General features: G+C 35.0%; 3 protein-coding genes and 1 long non-coding RNA gene across 6 annotated transcripts; 2 read left to right on the top strand and 2 right to left on the bottom strand.

Moving 5' to 3' along the window:
* Nucleotides 1-478: 478 nt before the first annotated feature.
* On the top strand, nucleotides 479-3,340 carry Rac1 (ras-related protein Rac1). Its single transcript, XM_076780987.1, has 3 exons — nucleotides 479-965; nucleotides 1,421-1,808; nucleotides 1,874-3,340. The coding sequence occupies exons 1-3, from the start codon at nucleotides 931-933 to the stop codon at nucleotides 2,027-2,029; spliced, it is 579 nt and encodes a 192-aa protein (XP_076637102.1). The 5' UTR covers nucleotides 479-930; the 3' UTR covers nucleotides 2,030-3,340.
* A 142-nt stretch (nucleotides 3,341-3,482) lies between these two features.
* Nucleotides 3,483-6,792, bottom strand: Exo70 (exocyst complex component 7). 3 transcript variants are annotated; one of them, XM_076780984.1, is made up of 7 exons: nucleotides 6,656-6,792; nucleotides 6,096-6,332; nucleotides 5,462-6,000; nucleotides 4,834-5,385; nucleotides 4,527-4,761; nucleotides 4,184-4,453; nucleotides 3,483-3,978 (listed from the first exon to the last, which is right to left on the bottom strand). In XM_076780984.1, the coding sequence occupies exons 1-7, from the start codon at nucleotides 6,663-6,665 to the stop codon at nucleotides 3,707-3,709; spliced, it is 2,115 nt and encodes a 704-aa protein (XP_076637099.1). In that variant the 5' UTR covers nucleotides 6,666-6,792; the 3' UTR covers nucleotides 3,483-3,706. The 3 variants fall into 3 exon arrangements, with proteins under 3 accessions (XP_076637099.1, XP_076637100.1, XP_076637101.1); XM_076780985.1 differs by having other exon boundaries at nucleotides 6,651-6,783; XM_076780986.1 differs by lacking the exon at nucleotides 6,656-6,792 and adding an exon at nucleotides 6,518-6,650.
* Nucleotides 6,793-8,749: 1,957 nt separating this feature from the next.
* LOC143349387 (uncharacterized) lies at nucleotides 8,750-10,731 on the bottom strand. Its single transcript, XR_013080905.1, has 4 exons — nucleotides 10,592-10,731; nucleotides 10,163-10,390; nucleotides 9,664-10,052; nucleotides 8,750-9,553 (listed from the first exon to the last, which is right to left on the bottom strand). It is a non-coding gene; the product is annotated as an uncharacterized LOC143349387 (long non-coding RNA).
* Nucleotides 10,732-10,938: 207 nt separating this feature from the next.
* Nucleotides 10,939-14,266, top strand: Dpa (disc proliferation abnormal). Its single transcript, XM_076780450.1, has 8 exons — nucleotides 10,939-11,102; nucleotides 11,234-11,580; nucleotides 11,647-12,539; nucleotides 12,615-12,934; nucleotides 13,002-13,279; nucleotides 13,355-13,755; nucleotides 13,830-14,040; nucleotides 14,130-14,266. Exons 1-8 carry the CDS (start codon nucleotides 11,006-11,008, stop codon nucleotides 14,223-14,225), a joined length of 2,643 nt encoding a protein of 880 aa, XP_076636565.1. The 5' UTR covers nucleotides 10,939-11,005; the 3' UTR covers nucleotides 14,226-14,266.
* The last annotated feature ends 2,594 nt before the right edge of the window (nucleotides 14,267-16,860 follow it).

Here is a 16,860-nt window from a genome sequence, read left to right as displayed (position 1 = left end):
TTTTGCTTGTAAATGTTTATTCCCTTGTCATTTTACTATTGGTTTCTTTCGTGATTACTTGGCTATATAAACACTTAGAGTGTGTCGGGTATTTGAAATTTCCCGGGTCGGACTATATAAAGTTATACATAATTTAAAAAAAATTATTTTAATTCTTTAATTTTACTTTTTACTATCGACGATAAGAATTCATTACGTTTGAAATAGATTATATTTCAAAAACTTATTTCAATTTATTAATGTGTCGTCTCTCGATATTATGTTTTAACCTCGTTTAAACATCGGTCATGCGCAGACGAATGCGCACTCGTATAAGAAAACTGTATCTTGTGCCAACTACATCAAAGGTACCGCCTCGAAATGAAACTTCTGTATGTTCATTATTCTGTGGTATAATTATTCTGCATGTCTATACACGTAGCCACCGAGCACTAGAAGAGGTGGTAAACTCGGTACTGGTGACTTTCCCCTCAAAGTGTTCAGAGTCTGTTGGAATCAATTTGACTACGTATGTATCGATGTTGTAACTGCGGTGTACATTCGGACCGTGTAAACGTATTCAATGAGGAAACAAATCGAGGTCAGGAGTGCAGCATTCAATGAAAGGCCCCCTTACTGTGGTTTCCACTACAAAACAAGGGCAAATTAAAACGAACATTTGTTTATTCTGATTTTTCTACAGTTTCCTTCTTCTCTCTTTCGCTCTCTCTAACTTACCCTTCCTCTCGTTTTATGATCTTTTTCTATCTTACGTTTAACACTACTTATTTATCTCTCTTCTACCCATCCCCTTTTATATTCCTCTCCCTGTTTCACGGCACTCAACTTCTCTGTCTCTCTTAATCTTTCGTACTCCGCAAATCGAACTAGCCTCCCTTCCTGCGAATTTACGTGGATATTTCTACTTGTGAACGGTTCCCAACCTTCAGGATGCAGGCCATTAAGTGCGTTGTCGTAGGAGATGGGTGAGTATTTTCAAACTTATTATAATCTATGTTGATATGTTTACTTTTCCTATTTTAGTATTACTCGATCTAGAGATCTAAAGATCCTGGCGATTGGTTTTCCCGATCAGAACTATTTTAAAGCAAGCACCACACCCGATATTACCTTGAATGCATTTTTATAAATTTTTTTACCGATCTTTTAATATTTAATATGACAAGTAGTATATTATTTTTTAATTATAGTTGAATTCTTGATAATTCATCACTTGGATCTTTCACTTTTGCTACGTCTTTTCTTTCTTCCCCCTCTCTTATGCCCGTGTTAAGTTTTCTTGTAATAATTATTTTTTTCATTAACATTTTTCGATAAAAATTTTCTACTTTTATTTAACGCATAAATAACCTTCTTATTTGGATTATAGTATATATTTATATAGATGATTTAATTGCCTTTAATTGGTTAATTTCTACAGAGCTGTAGGTAAAACATGCCTCCTCATAAGCTACACTACTAATGCCTTTCCTGGAGAATATATTCCGACTGTATTTGACAATTATTCCGCAAATGTTATGGTCGATGGCAAACCGATCAATCTTGGTTTATGGGATACAGCGGGCCAAGAAGATTACGATAGATTAAGACCGTTGTCTTACCCCCAGACAGACGTCTTTTTGATTTGTTTCTCTCTGGTTAACCCAGCCAGTTTTGAAAACGTTCGTGCTAAATGGTATCCGGAGGTTCGTCACCACTGTCCACCTACTCCGATTATTTTAGTAGGGACTAAACTGGATTTACGCGAAGACAAAGAAACAATCGAGCGATTAAAAGATAAGAAGCTAGCACCAATTACGTACCCACAGGCATGTATTACTATCGTTCACGATTGATTTAGTAATAAATTAAAATAAATATTTTCTTTATTCAGGGTTTGACAATGGCAAAAGAGATCGGTGCAGTGAAATATTTAGAATGTTCAGCCTTAACTCAAAAAGGATTGAAAACAGTATTCGACGAAGCGATCCGTGCAGTATTATGCCCTGTTCTACAAGTAAAACCAAAACGCAGGTGTTTCCTTCTATAATATTAAATGTCCGATGACGGTGGAGCACGTATAAATGTATAACCCCTCCTCCGATCGGACTCGATTGCAGCAGGACATCTAATTTTGATTAAAACAAAAAACCGCTGTCTGTATGATTCATCTCTCTACAAGCATCTGCCATAAAAGCGCACAAATCAATTTGTATAATGCGTATAAAAAGGTAAAAGGAAAAAATATATGTGTGTTTTGAACATTAGCTAAATGTTCCGAACAGAGAAATGAAGCCAAATGAAAACTGAACTGATAATGTACAGTATACTAGAGTGTGTTACTAATATTAGTTACTACATATGAATCATAAGAAAACAAGCATTATTATATACGTGCGTTCATGCACACACTAGATACTAATCAATTTAATCATAAAGGTAAATCATTTTATTCAATTTTGCATTGTATATTTTAGGTAAAAAGTTATCCATTCTTTAAATTTTTGGTATAAAAAGCGATCAGTGGAGCAAAATTATTAACCAACAATTTATCTTTTACATATGTTATTTTTCTATAATAAATATTTCTTTCAGATGAGTTAATCTTTCTAATAATTCTATTTGGAGTCAATTATATGTATATCTACAATATGTTGTATGATATACATAAACTGATATGAGTGATTCCTCATGAAATATTTTGTTTCCAAGTTCACATATGACTTTATATATTTTATACACTTTGTACTAATCACAACACACGTGGCAAAAATGCTACTGTTTGTACAAGAGATATATAATCCCGAACGACATTAACCCGACTAATGAGTTCTTTAAAGGATATCATCAAACACTCTTAAAATGTAATTCTTTTCATGTTCATTTTCAAATTACATGATCTTGTCAGTGTTTAAGTCAGAAATGAATTTAAGTTGTACATGTCTATTCTGGAATGCATAAAATCAAGGTTTACAGTTAGCCAAATGTAACGAAGCCTCGTTAAACAATTTTTGATTACGTTTTTAATGTACTTTTTCATGAGGTACCACACCTGCCCGTTAGTACTACTTTCTGTAGAATAATCTCTACTATATATATATATATATATTTTATAGTAAATATACAGTTGCAAATCGCATAAAATGAATTCCACCTTTAACTAAATTGGTTAATATTACTATATACATACCATGATATAAGATACATAGTCATCTAAGTTTTAGAGGTGAGCAATACAAGTGTGATTCTAATTCTTTGCCTCTTTGCTGCGTTTTCATGTTACTACAGTTTCTGCTGTAATTGATACGCACAACATGGCTAAAGAGATAAAATACAAAAAATTAATATCAGAGGGGAAAAATTAGTGTGGATGAGTGAATGTTTGAAAGAGTGCATATAAAAGCCAAGAGAGAAAGACAGAGAAAGGAATTCTTCTATAGCGAGTAATTGTACATAAATGGTAAAAGTTCAAACTGTATTCCTATTACTATCATTTTACATGTATAAGCTGCTGAATCTAAATCGAATGTTATTTGTTTTTTATATATATATTATAAATATATATGTAAAGTGGGGCTGGACCGAGATCTATTTCAATCGTCGTAGATCCATTAACCTGTGCAATCTATCTGGGAAGTGGAGATTCAGTCCATAAAAAAATATCATAAATACTGTAACTAAATATGCTTTATTAAATGGGTGTTTATTAAATTCTTCTAGTTATTCATTATGCTGTTGTATCAAAGAATGTGTCGATCAATGCTGATATCTGTTCCGGAGTATATTTTATATATTTGGCTGGGTTTTTAGAAAATGATATTCCATGGTATTTGTTATGGAAAGTTGTATAAAGAGGGACAATGGCTTGTTGAAGTTCACTGCGTAATTCTTCTCGTAATCGAGCATCAGGTACAGAATAAGAACGCTGACACTTTGCAACATCTTCTAACTCTCTTGTGAATCCCAAAAATTTCTCTTTCAATGTTTTTGCACCTGGCCCTGGGAAAATAATAAAACGTTTACAATCTTCTTTTTAACATTTTTAAAAATGGACGTCGTTTACGGAATTCACTTATTTTTTATTTCATTACATTTAAAAAACTTGAAATAACTGTAGACAGCTAAAGCATATTATGTGTAAAATAAATAAAAATAATTTTTTAATTTAAAAGCATACAAAGTAAAAGAATTCAAAGATATAAACCTGGTTCATCAAAGGGTTGCTCAAGGTAGGTACGTGCTTTCGCGAAAGTAGTGAAAACGTAATTAGTTTTATCACGTAGCAAAAGATCATTGTACGTTTGCTCTGCACTAGGTTCTGCTAGTAATAGCAGCTCCATTAAAGAACTACGGCGTAGAGCATTCACAACATGATTGTGATTATTTAATCGAAAGAGAGTTCTCAACGCAACGTCTGAATAACAAGTATCGCTTTTACTTAAGAGCGCTAAATTTAACTGTGCTAATACTTTTTCTGAAACAAAAAGATCGTGTTAAATCTCATACTTCTTCAACAATATTTTTAAATGTAAAAATGTTATACTAACTAATATAAGTGCCCAGAACAATTTTGTACATGTTCTCTGTTTGTTTCATGGAAATAGTACCTTCCATATCAGTGCTACGTCTTAAAACAACTCCTGCAGTATCTGCGTATTCTGCTAGTTGTTCCAAAAAAACTAAAACATTACTTGTACTTTCTGCTACGGTACCGTCTTTAGGTAAAACTGAGTTGGACTCATTCCGTACACTTTCAGCAAAGTCTTCCAGTGCTTTTGCTCCCTACATTATTGAATTATACACTATAAAATTTGAATAAAACTTATACGTGAAAATTTCATTGTTATAACGTACAGTTATGTTTAGAGTATTAAGCACAGAAGTAAATTTTGATCTAAGAGCATAATCACAACCCTCAACAGTGCGCTCTAAGTCAGGTTTTAGTTCTCCAAGATGCTTTAAAATAGGAAAGATTACTAATACTGCTGAAAAATCACGCCGTATAATGCACCTTTTGGCACGAGTTGCTATACTCTCGCCATCGTGAGCTACAAGATCCATAGCTTCACGCACAGTAGCTTCTAAAACTTGTGCTTGCAAAGTAGTTGGCAAAATCTTGGCAACTAGTGATCGTTCTGCTTGCATAAGTTTATGAAGACCAACTGTTAATAGTAGATAATTTTCCATTTCTTGTTCATCTGGTGCTGTGTCCTCTACACAATGTCCAGACAATTGCGGTGGTGGTTTTCTAGATGTAGTTAAGGACAACCCCAAGCCAGTAGTTTGCGAAGCTTTTAATAACATTCTGCTGGCTTTTTTCTCAAGAGCATGCTGTAATCTTCTAGAAGCTCTTCTCCCACAAGCCTCCTGGTTTCCTAATGAATGTCTATTACCAAATTTTGCTTTCTATAACACACAATGCAATTATAACTAATAATCTATAAAATATAAGGGGCGTATTTTGATATTATAATCTTCTTACTGGTAAAGGACTTCCTGCATGCGTACTACCACCGCTGGCACTCCTCTGATGTTCTTTTAACAACTGTAAAGATCTCGAAACAATTGTAGAGCGTACTGATGCGTAAATTTTAACGTGTCTGCGATGTCCTCTTTCTTCAAGCCACCCAGCAATTTTAAGTAAATCTCCCAAAATGCTTTCCGGTAATGGACAAAGAGATTGTGGTGCATCCTCGCCGCTAGTATCTTCATCCGAACCAATTAAATCCAAAAGTACTATCGGAAGAATTGGTTTACTCTGTCTAGTTAAAATATCGTGGAATTCTGCATATAAAGCATCCAATCCAACGCCAAATAAACTTGTCACATTTTCTAGTTCTACGGAACTGGGATTATTCTTTTGAAAATAACGTTGGGCATTATAAAGACGATTCATCGCTTCCAAGAAACTATCCAAGTCTCCAGACCCGCCTGGGCCTGCTTGCACCATTCCTTCTACTTCTTGACATACTCCATAATATCCAATAGCATGATCTAAAGCACTCAAAGTTCTTTCTATGTCTGTAAATAAAATAAATAAATTAAAATTTTGAGTTTCAAAGGAATTATTAAAGCAACTTTGACTAATTTTAATCAATTTATGATATAGCACACACTTTGCTGTTGTGCTTGAAGATTTCCTGTTTCATTATACACGGGAAGGATGGTACGACGCAATGTAGCGAGACGTTGCTCCAACGAAGAAAGAATTCCTACAACACTATTAGTTAATTTTCTACTTCTTTCTTCTGCTTCCTTTAATAATTCTAAAGAAGCGATCTCTGCTTCCAGTTTACATTGTATTTCAAATCTTCGTTCTGAAGTATCTGCTCTTGTAGTATGCATTATTTCATCTGCAAATTGTAAAGTATATACATTACAAATTACAGAAAATTAAAAAAAATCTTTGTTGTTTTAAGAAGTTGTGGACAATTGATGGATTATAACACTAAATTACATATATATAAATTGTTATTTTAGATAGTTTGTAAATAACTAAAATATGTAGCATATATAATGAAAACACAAAATCACTTACGTCAATTTATAACTTAAATAATAATAACCTAAAAGCTTCTACAATATACTGTTATAATACATGAAAATTAATTTTACTTTTTAAGTTGTTCACATAATTAAAACGATTAATACTATTAACAATGTTTCCTTACATCACCTCTGCACATATATATTTATTTATTATATTGACCAGTTGGTCCACAGGTCTCGCACACATGTAATGTATACGGTTTTGTCGTATTAAAAATTAAAGTTGAGTTCAGAGCAGAAATGTCAGATGGAACCGTGGGTGCATCGGAGACACCTCATTCCACTTTTTCACACTGACCAGATCACACGTACGTGAGCTCGTAGAGTTTCGGAGAGTCGACAAAGGCAAACTGACACACGACCTCTTACTCGATTCTCCGAAGCTGCCCGAAGTAATTTCGGATAGTCTCGTAGGAGTCGAGAGAGGAAGGCTCACAGTTGCCTTCTCGCTCTGGAACAACTGACATCGACGTCACGTCAACGCCATACTATTTGCAATCTCGACTGCTCAGGTATTTTAACTTTCCGACCTATGTAGGCTCACGTAAGCAAAGTGCCATAATGAAACAAAAATTTTGTGAAATTATATGTTTTAATTATTGAAAAAAAAAGATATTTTTATTTGGTATTCGTATCTATCAGCGTACATATGTATGTGCATTATTGATACAAGTATAAGTGAATAACTGAGTGAATTTAACTGCAAATGCACGAATGCAACTGCGATCAGAATTGACCACTGCAATTACTGAACCCTGCAAACAACTCTTGATTTCTAATTGCCCCTGCCGGCCTCTGATGACCAGTGCTGACAAAAGAAGAACACTCCTGACAACTAACGACATCATGGAACGATTGCTGGACTCTGCTGGACTCTGCTGGATTCTGCTGGACTCTGCTGACCTCTGCTGACCTCTGCTGACCTCTGCTGATCTCTGCTAGCATCTCCCGACGTCAGCTGACCACTGATGACCGTTGCTGACAACTCTTCAAACATTTTCAACCAATTTCTTCAAGATATAATATAGTATAATATATTTATATGTATTAAAGCTTTGTCTAATGTAACTCTATGGCAATAGATGATGCAAATTCAATAAAAATTTCCTCTCTACATTAGTCCCTTAGTTATAAGATACATGCCATCTCTTGACATGATATAATATAATGTAATATAATATAATTGTAATATAACATAATACAATGTAATATAATATAATATAATTGTAATGTAATGCAATATAATGTATTCTAATGTAATCTAATGTAATCTAATGTAATCTAATGTAATATATTGCACTATAACTGAATAAAATGTAATATTATGAAATATTCCGAATCTTTTAAAATTTTCTAAGTTCCCTGGAAAGATTTCAAATTTCCCGCCTTCAGGAATTTCTGCGAATTCCTGGAAATGACGTCATTTCCAAGAATTCCAGGAAATTCTCGGATCCCTGAAACTTACCGACGTCCCTGAAACTTCTCGGAATTGCTGAAATTTCCAAGAAGTTTCAGGCGGCTGCTAAAATTCCGGCCTGAATTTTTCGGCAAAGGCGTTACGTAATATTACGTAACGTTACGTAATGTTACGTAATATTACGTAACAGCACTTTTGGAAATTTCTCGCGGCCGGAATTTTTCGGCGATTACGTAATGTTACGTAACGTTACGTAATGTTACGTAATATTACGTAACAGCACTTTTGGAAATTTCTCGCGGCCAGAATTTTTCGGCGATTACGTAATGTTACGTAACGTTACGTAATGTTACGTAATATTACGTAACAGCCCTTTTGGAAATTTCTCGTGGCCGAAATTTTTCGGCGATTACGTAATGTTACGTAACGTTACGTAATGTTACGTAATATTACGTAACAGCACTTTTGGAAATTTCTCGTGGCCGGAATTTTTCGGCGATTACGTAATGTTACGTAACGTTACGTAATGTTACGTAACGTTACGTAATGTTACGTAATATTACGTAATAGCACTTAAAAATTTTTGCCGAAAAGTTCTGTATCTTGGGGATTCCAAGAATTTTGCAAAATTCTTGGAAATGACGTCATTTCCAGGAATTTTGCGGAATTCTTGGAAATGACGTCATTTCCAGGAATTCGCAGAAATTCCTGGCGGCGGGAAGTTTGAAATCATTCCGGGGAACTTATAAGACACTCCGAAACCTTTTAAAAAGTTTTCTAACTAAGGGAATGATTTGGAGAGTGAAAGGAGGCTAAAAAATGATGAGAATACATAGAATACTTTGAAATTATATTATTTATTGCAATAAATTTACATTATACAACAGTTTAATACATAAAAACATATTATATTACATTATATCATGACACAAGTTGTCAGCAACGGTCAGCACTGATCAGCACTGGTCAGCAGTGGTCAGCAGTGGTCAGCTGACGTCGGGAGATGTTGGCAGGGGTCAGCTGAGGCCTGGAGATGCTGATAGAGGTCAGTAGAGGGTGGCAGACGTCAGTAGTAATCGTTGTACGTTGTCAGAAATATAAGGGGTGGTCAGCAGCGGTCAGCAGAGGCCAGCGGAGGTGACAGAAGTCAGTAGGAATCGTTGTACGTTGTCAGAAATATAAGGGGTGGTCAGCAGAGGCTAGCAGAAGTTGGGAAAGGGTGACAGTAGTAATCGTAATCGTTGTACGTTGTTAGAAGTATCAAGAGTGGTCAGTAGCGGTCAGCAGAGGCCAGCGGAGGTGACAGAAGTCAGAAGGAATCGTTGTACGTTGTCAGAAATATAAGCTATGGTCAGCAGAGACCAGCAGAGGCTTGGAGAGGGTGACAGTAGACAGTAGTAATCGTTATACGTTGTCAGAAGTATTAAGAGTGGTCAGCAGCGGTCAGTGGAGGCCAGCAGAGGTGACAGAAGTCAGTAGTAATCCTTATATGTTGTCAGAAATATAAGTGTTGGTCAGCAGAGGCCAGTAGAGGCTGGCAATAGCTCGTAGAAATCGTTTCACGTTGTCAGAAGAATCAGGAGTGGTCAGTAGAGTCCAGCAGAGTCCCTGTAAGAAAGTTCAAAAGTACATGTAGTCATACCTAGTACCTCGTACTCTTTATTTTATACTTTAAGTAAAAAGAGGTATAACTGGATGAAACAGTTTTATGATATTACCTTGAAAACTCAAGTTTGCCACCAATAGAAGTATGTAGAGACCAGCAATGGTTAGCAGAAGTCATCAGGAGTTGGGAGAGACTGGCAGAAGTCAGTAGTAATCGTTATACATTGTCAGAAATATAAGCTATGGTCAGCAGAGGCCAGCAGAAGTTGGGAGAGGGTGACATTAAACAGTAGTAATTGTTATACGCTGTCAGAAGTATTAAGAGTGGTCAGCAGCGGTCAGTGGAGGCCAGCAGAGGTGACAGAAGTCAGTAGTAATCCTTATATGTTGTCAGAAATATAAGTGTTGGTCAGCAGAGGCCAGTAGAGGCTGGCCATAGCTCGTAGAAATCATTTCACGTTGTCAGAAGAATCAGGAGTGGTCAGTAGAGTCCAGCAGAGCCCTGTAAGAAAATTCAAAAATACATGTAGTCATACCTAGTACCTCGTACTCCTTATTTTATACTTTAAATAAAAAGAGGTATAACTGGATGAAACAGTTTTATGATATTACCTTGAAAACTCAAGTTTGCCACCAATAGAAGTATGTAGAGACCAGCAGTGGTCAGCAGAAGTCATCAGGAGTTGGGAGAGACTGGCAGAAGTCAGTAGTAATCGTTATACATTGTCAGAAATATAAGCTATGGTCAGCAGAGGCCAGCAGAAGTTGGGAGAGGTCACCAGAGGCTGACAGTAGCCAGTAGTAATCGTTACACGTTGCCAGATATATCAGAAGTGATATCTGAAATAATATACATATGTACGTTTATATATAGGAATAATAAAAAAAAATTTCTTTTTATTCAATAGTTAAAATTCTTTTATTAATCAGAAACGATTACGAAAAATCATCGTAATTGGAAATAAACATGATCGAATCACTCGTGATTCACAAGTAGCAGTTCTAGCTATCTCTAGTCATCACTAGGTGTATTGTACTTACTGTTGGCTGTTGTCAAATTGAGAGAGACTTATCGAAACGATTTTATTTCCTCGGTGTACGACCACTTCCTTCTTCTTTGTACATTTTTACATTGAGAAACAAAAGGCTTCCACGTGTGAACGTACGCGTCTTCTTAAAACTAGGTTTACCAACTAGTAATCTCAATAATATCCTATGACTAGAAATTATACCTAACCTAATACCGTAGGGCGTATAGAGAGTTTTTCTCCGCAAATGGCCTGGTGTCACATCACTAAAGTCCTCTGGTGGTGCGTGTAGGAGTTATTACACTATAATAAGTTTAGAAATATTTGATTCCACTCTACATTAATTATAAAAGAAAACTAAAGGCGGGAAAATAATTTTCCGTAACATTCTTTACGCTGGAATAATTTGAAGAGTAAAATAAAAGTAATGTCGAGTCCTGTAAATTCGTCGACGACAGATAGTCCAAATAGAACTCCTCGTAGTAGAACACAAGAAATAAGGTCTCCTGTTTTTGGTACACCTCGTAAGTATTTTACTTAAGGTTATTTATGCTTGCTATATCCTGGATCACTATTATGTTAGAATTACGTAGTTCTATATATCATTATTTTCATTAGAATTGTAAAACGTAACCTCACAAATTTTTAATCTAAGGTACTACAGTTCATAATGGAGTCGATAATAATGTGGAAACTCCATTACGATGGGGCACCAGTGGCACGCGACAAAATATGTTAGATCTTCCACACCAAGCTGCAACAATTGTTGCTTCTTCTGAGCGGGATAGTGCTGCTGGTTCTGGTGAACATCTTACAGATCATTCTGGACCAATTGTTGGATCCGAAAGTGGGTTACAATTGTCTTCCCCTGTAAATTATGGCACTCCAAGTTCTTTAGGATCAATTCGTACTCCGAGAAGTGGTATCCGAGGCACTCCGATTCGACATAGACCCGATATTAATACAGATAGACGTTTGCGTCAATTTACAGTAGAAGATCCAGTGAGTGAATCTTTATTATAACTATGATTATAGTGGTATAAACTAATAATTTAATTATAATAACAGATTCCAGAAATACAAGGAGCTCCGGGAACATCAGAGAGTGAGACAACAGGTCCACATATGGTTGTTTGGGGCACAAATGTACTTATAAATCAGTGCAAAGAACAATTCAAATCGTTTTTTAAACAATTTATTGATCCGGATGCAGAAAACGACGAACTGCCGGAAAACATAAATTTATCAGAACCGTTATATCTTCAGAAATTGGAGGAAATACAGACCTTAGAAGAACCATACCTAAACGTTAATTGCGCTCATGTAAAAGTATTTGACGAGCATCTTTATCAACAGTTAATTTCTTATCCCCAAGAGGTGATCCCTACACTAGATATGGCAGCAAATGAGTTATTCTTTGATAAATTTCCAGCAGCAGTTTTAGAACACCAGATTCAAGTGCGTCCCTTTAATGTAACTAAAGTTAAATCGATGAGAGACTTAAATCCTTCCGACGTGGATCAATTAATTACAATACCAGGAATGGTGATCAGAGTATCGATACTAATTCCACAAATACGAGAAGCTTATTTTAAATGCAGTGTTTGTGCCTTTACAACTCTTGTTGAGATCGAAAAAGGAAGGACAAAAGAACCTACGATATGTGCACATTGCGCGCATAAATATTCTTTTACTTTGATACATAATTTAAGTCATTTTTCTGATAAACAAATGATTAAGTTACAAGAGGCTCCGGACGAGATGCCACAAGGACAGACTCCGCATACTATTGTTTTATTTGCCCATAATAATTTAGTAGACTCGGTCATGCCTGGGGATCGAGTCTCTGTTACTGGAATTTATAGAGCAGCTACACACAAGCCCAATTTTGAACATACTTTGCAAGCCATTTATAGAACATATGTGGATGTAGTGCATTTTAGGAAATACGACTCTAAACGGTGAGCTAATCTACTTAGCTACTCTAAAAATAGCTGGATAATTTCATCTGGTTATTTATCTTTTATAATTTATAGATTATATGACCAAGAAGATGGAAAAGAACACAATTTTACAACTGAGAGAATAGAAATTTTGAAGATATTATCGCAAAAAAAGGATGTGTACGAACGATTGGCACAGCATATTGCTCCCAGTATATATGCAAATAATGATGTAAAGAAAGGAATTGTATTACAATTATTTGGTGGAACTAGGAAACCTTCTACTATATACGGGAAACATTTTCGTCCTGATATTAATATATTACTCTGTGGCGATCCTGGTACAAGCAAATCACAATTATTGCAATATGTTTATAATTTGGTACCACGATCGCAATACACCAGTGGAAAAGGTAAATGAACATAAGTAGTTTTAATTGAGAATATACAATTAAACATTAACGTAAATAAACATTGCAGGTTCTAGTGCTGTCGGTTTAACAGCTTATCTAACAAAAGATCCAGAGACCAGACAATTGATTCTGCAGACAGGAGCGTTAGGACTTGCAGATAACGGAATATGTTGTATCGATGAATTTGATAAAATGAACGAAAGTGCCAGATCAGTATTACACGAAGTAATGGAACAACAAACTTTGAGCATCGCTAAAGCTGGGATTATTTGTCAGTTAAATGCTAGAACCAGTATACTTGCTGCTGCTAATCCATGCGAATCACAATGGAATAAAAACAGAACTGTATTCCATATTGATAAAAGAATTTTACCACATTTTGTTATTAATACTTGTACATAGATATATTTTTTTGTTTAGGTGGTTGAAAATGTGAAATTGCCCCATACTCTACTTTCGCGATTTGATTTAATTTTTTTAATATTAGACCCACAATGCGATACATATGACAAAAAGCTTGCAACTCATATGGTATCTTTATATTATAAAACATCAGAAGAAGATGAAGACGAACAACTAAACAGAAGTATTGTTCGTGATTATTTAGTCTTTGCAAAGGAGCATGTTCATCCCGTTCTAAATGAAGAAAGTCAACAAAGGTTAATACAAGCTTACGTTGATATGAGAAGAGTTGGAAAAGGACGTGGGCAAATAACAGCATACCCTAGACAATTAGAATCTTTGATAAGATTAGCTGAGGCACATGCTAAAGTACGACTAAGTCCTATTGTGGAATTACAAGATGTTGAAGAAGCTTGGAGGTTCGTAAATAAATTAAATCCTTAATATTAGTAACTATTCAAATTACATTTAAACATTTAATCCCTTTGAATAGATTACATCGAGAAGCTTTGAAGCAATCTGCTATTGATCCACTAAGTGGCAAAATAGATCTAAGTATTTTAACTACTGGTATATCTTCAGCAGCTAGGAAAAAGAAGAAGGAGTTATGTGATGCACTACAAAAGATTATAGGAAGCAAGAATAAACTCCACATAGTTAGTCAACAAAAACTATTTAGTGAAATTAGACAATCTTCTGAACTGGTCAGTAAAATTATATATATAGTTTTCATATTATATCGATAGTACTAATTCAAGAAACAGTTTAAACAATATTAGAATTTCTTTATTAGATGATTACCAGGGAGATGTTCGAGGATGCTTTAAGGGAGTTACAAGATAATGGATTATTAACAATAATCGGAAGAAGCAGTATCCGTATTTCTTAATTATACTCATTTATATGTTTTATTATTTTTGTAATTGATTTCAAAATAGAACACATTTTTATATGAACTTTTGTTATTGTTTTCTTGCGTAGAATCCATTTCTGAAGTGGGTCCCACAGCCTCGCTCAAACTAACTTCCATCTAGTCCAAATTAGAGTAAAACTTTTCGGAAAATGGACGATGGTAAATCGAGCGTTAGACTCTATCGCGAAAACCAATGTTTTCCTGCTTTTGTGAAAGCAGTAGGTCGTAAAATTAAGTTCAAATCCTTATCTCTTCCTACCGATTACACTCTACCTTTATCATGGAGAGAGAATTTCACATACTCTCGAATTTTTTTCTTGCAAGTGGGTACGATTTCGAGGGTATGTCTATTCACCAAAAATGATTGTAATTGACCCCCGCAACCGAAAATAATTTTTTCAGAACCATTTGAAATTTTTTAATTTAAATTTTTAATAATTTTTTAATGAAGCCTCAGTCAAGAAATTAATATTCTTGATTTTCGTCTTATTTTGGCCTCTAGAATCTCCCATTAAAATTTTTCCCAGGAGTGGCTGAACACCCTCTATATTACTAAAGAAAAGCCTCGGATGTTACTGTTACTTTTTTAACTTTTAACAAATCGACATCTGAAGTTTTTTTTATAGAATAAAAACGTTCATATAAACAACATAAAAGACACGATTAATTACAGCGAGAAAACATTTTTTCCAGAAATCTCAGGACAAATCTTATTTTAAGAGGTCAAGCAAAGTGACAACACCAGCGACCGGAAGTGAGAAAATACTCACGAATTATTATACCGTATGCGCATTGCATAATATTCGAACCATTACGAGAGGAACACGATACTCTAAGTGGCGCGGAGACCAATTTCCATTCTCCTATATGTTGAGCTTCTACCTGCACAACCGAATGCATAGTCATTTAACGTTTTCCATTTATTCCGGTCAGTCGCTCCGCACTACTTATGCCCGCTTCGTGTTTCGCGTTTACAAAATTCCATGTACACGCCTCTGATAGTAAATCGTTATAATTATTTTCATATCGGTACTACTCCGCAGTAGAATTTTGAATAGTCTCATTTGTGACTTGATGAGCGTAACGTGTTGTAACTGTGGTAGAACAGTGAGATTTCTGTGTGTTATGGATTGCATTCCCAGGATTGTTTGTTGTAAGTTTATATATATGTGTAACAAATGCATACGGTTGTTTTTATTTCACATTCATTTTTACGATTTAACGTTTCGTTAATTTTCAAAATGAACGAGTTTCTTTTAGAAGAACATTGGAAATGTTTTCAGTTCATATTATTAACATATTATCTTTTAAATTTATTTTTACCCACTAAATCCGATGAGGATAATAGATAATTCGAGACAATCGGTAATGCATTACGTACATTTAATACGGCTAATATTTAATCTGCAGCAGATTACCTGTTCTTATCTGTTTGGATCTTTAAATGACTTTTTGTTATAAAAGTTACTTTTAATCTCGAAAATATACATCGATACGATATTTTTCCATGCGTATATCAGAATAATTTTGTAATTTATTCAACAAATATTTAAAAAATATAAAATCTTTCCTCACTACTTTCTAAGTCTGGTCTAAATCGTCTGGTACACAAGCAATTATATCTGATACGAGGTATGATTACTCTTTCGATGTCTTTAATTGCTCTGTAAGCCTCTTAGATATCACAAATCGTATAATTTACCAGAATGGAAGTTTAGGAATCGTAAAAAGCAAGATAATTCTTATCCTTCGTGTTTGAAATACCGGGCGACTTAAAGCGCAATGTCCGTTTGTTCGGGTCAATCTTAGAAAATGAACTGAACTGACTTTTAATTTCCGAATTCTAACTTTTAATCCCACGAGGTCGGAATTCTCTAAATCTAAATATTCAAATGCGTACATTCTCCTCCTGTTTGTAGGTGGTCAAGTACCCTCTTTCGTCAAATACCGGCGCAATTTTTTTTACGAATATGCGATCCCCCCTTTATAATGAAGTTACTTCAATGAACTGGATTTCCTTGAAACATTCTACATATAACACTCCCTGACAGTTACATGTAGTATATACAATATATCTGTACGAATATCTTATTACACATATTTCTTTAACAATGTGGCGGCTGCTTTGTTGCGGATAGGAACTCGGAGAATTTCATAGGACAGAAAAGAAAAGGAGGGGGCCGGTGTTTCGTCTGGGCCTGCTAGCAGACTCGTCAATAAGACTTTCTAGCAGGCTCTGCATTAGACGACTGGGGTAGTGGGGAGTCGGTCGAGAATTGTATAATGCAAAATGAAGTATTAAATTGGTTTTTTGCCTGTCAGTGTAAAGCATTTGTCTTTTAAAAAGAGGTAATAAAACAATGCAAATTGGCTTGAATAGCGTTCGAAATTCATCATCTTCTAAAATTGCACGTTATTCAAACATCGTTTAAATTTGAAAAGACAATCGAACGTAATTGTTAACCAGAAGCATAGCATAATGCTAGTTTAATTGTGTAACGTAAAATAAGAGGGAGCACAATCAGTTCGATTTATTTCGTTGTAAACAAAATAATATTTTATGATTTTATTCGAGTACCTGTTGCTGCGCGAAACTTGGAACCAAAATGTC

The sequence above is a fragment of the Colletes latitarsis genome, chromosome 13 (assembly GCF_051014445.1).
Source record: "Colletes latitarsis isolate SP2378_abdomen chromosome 13, iyColLati1, whole genome shotgun sequence".
In the NCBI taxonomy this organism is placed as follows: Eukaryota; Metazoa; Arthropoda; class Insecta; order Hymenoptera; family Colletidae; genus Colletes; species Colletes latitarsis.
The sequence above is the reverse complement of the archived record's forward strand: the minus strand, read 5'-3'. Positions and strand labels throughout refer to the sequence as shown.

Coding starts and splice junctions, on each gene's coding strand:
- Rac1 (XM_076780987.1), top strand. CDS start 931: ATGCAGGCCATTAAGTGCGTTGTCGTAGGAGATGG. Junction 966..1,420: donor TGCGTTGTCGTAGGAGATGG/GTGAGTATTTTC, acceptor TAATTTCTACAG/AGCTGTAGGTAAAACATGCC. Junction 1,809..1,873: donor CACCAATTACGTACCCACAG/GCATGTATTACT, acceptor TTCTTTATTCAG/GGTTTGACAATGGCAAAAGA.
- Exo70 (XM_076780984.1), bottom strand. Junction 6,001..6,095: donor TCTTCAAGCACAACAGCAAA/GTGTGTGCTATA, acceptor TTTTATTTACAG/ACATAGAAAGAACTTTGAGT. Junction 5,386..5,461: donor ATGCAGGAAGTCCTTTACCA/GTAAGAAGATTA, acceptor TGTGTGTTATAG/AAAGCAAAATTTGGTAATAG.
- Dpa (XM_076780450.1), top strand. CDS start 11,006: ATGTCGAGTCCTGTAAATTCGTCGACGACAGATAGTCCAAATAGAACT. Junction 11,581..11,646: donor AATTTACAGTAGAAGATCCA/GTGAGTGAATCT, acceptor TTATAATAACAG/ATTCCAGAAATACAAGGAGC. Junction 12,540..12,614: donor AGGAAATACGACTCTAAACG/GTGAGCTAATCT, acceptor TATAATTTATAG/ATTATATGACCAAGAAGATG.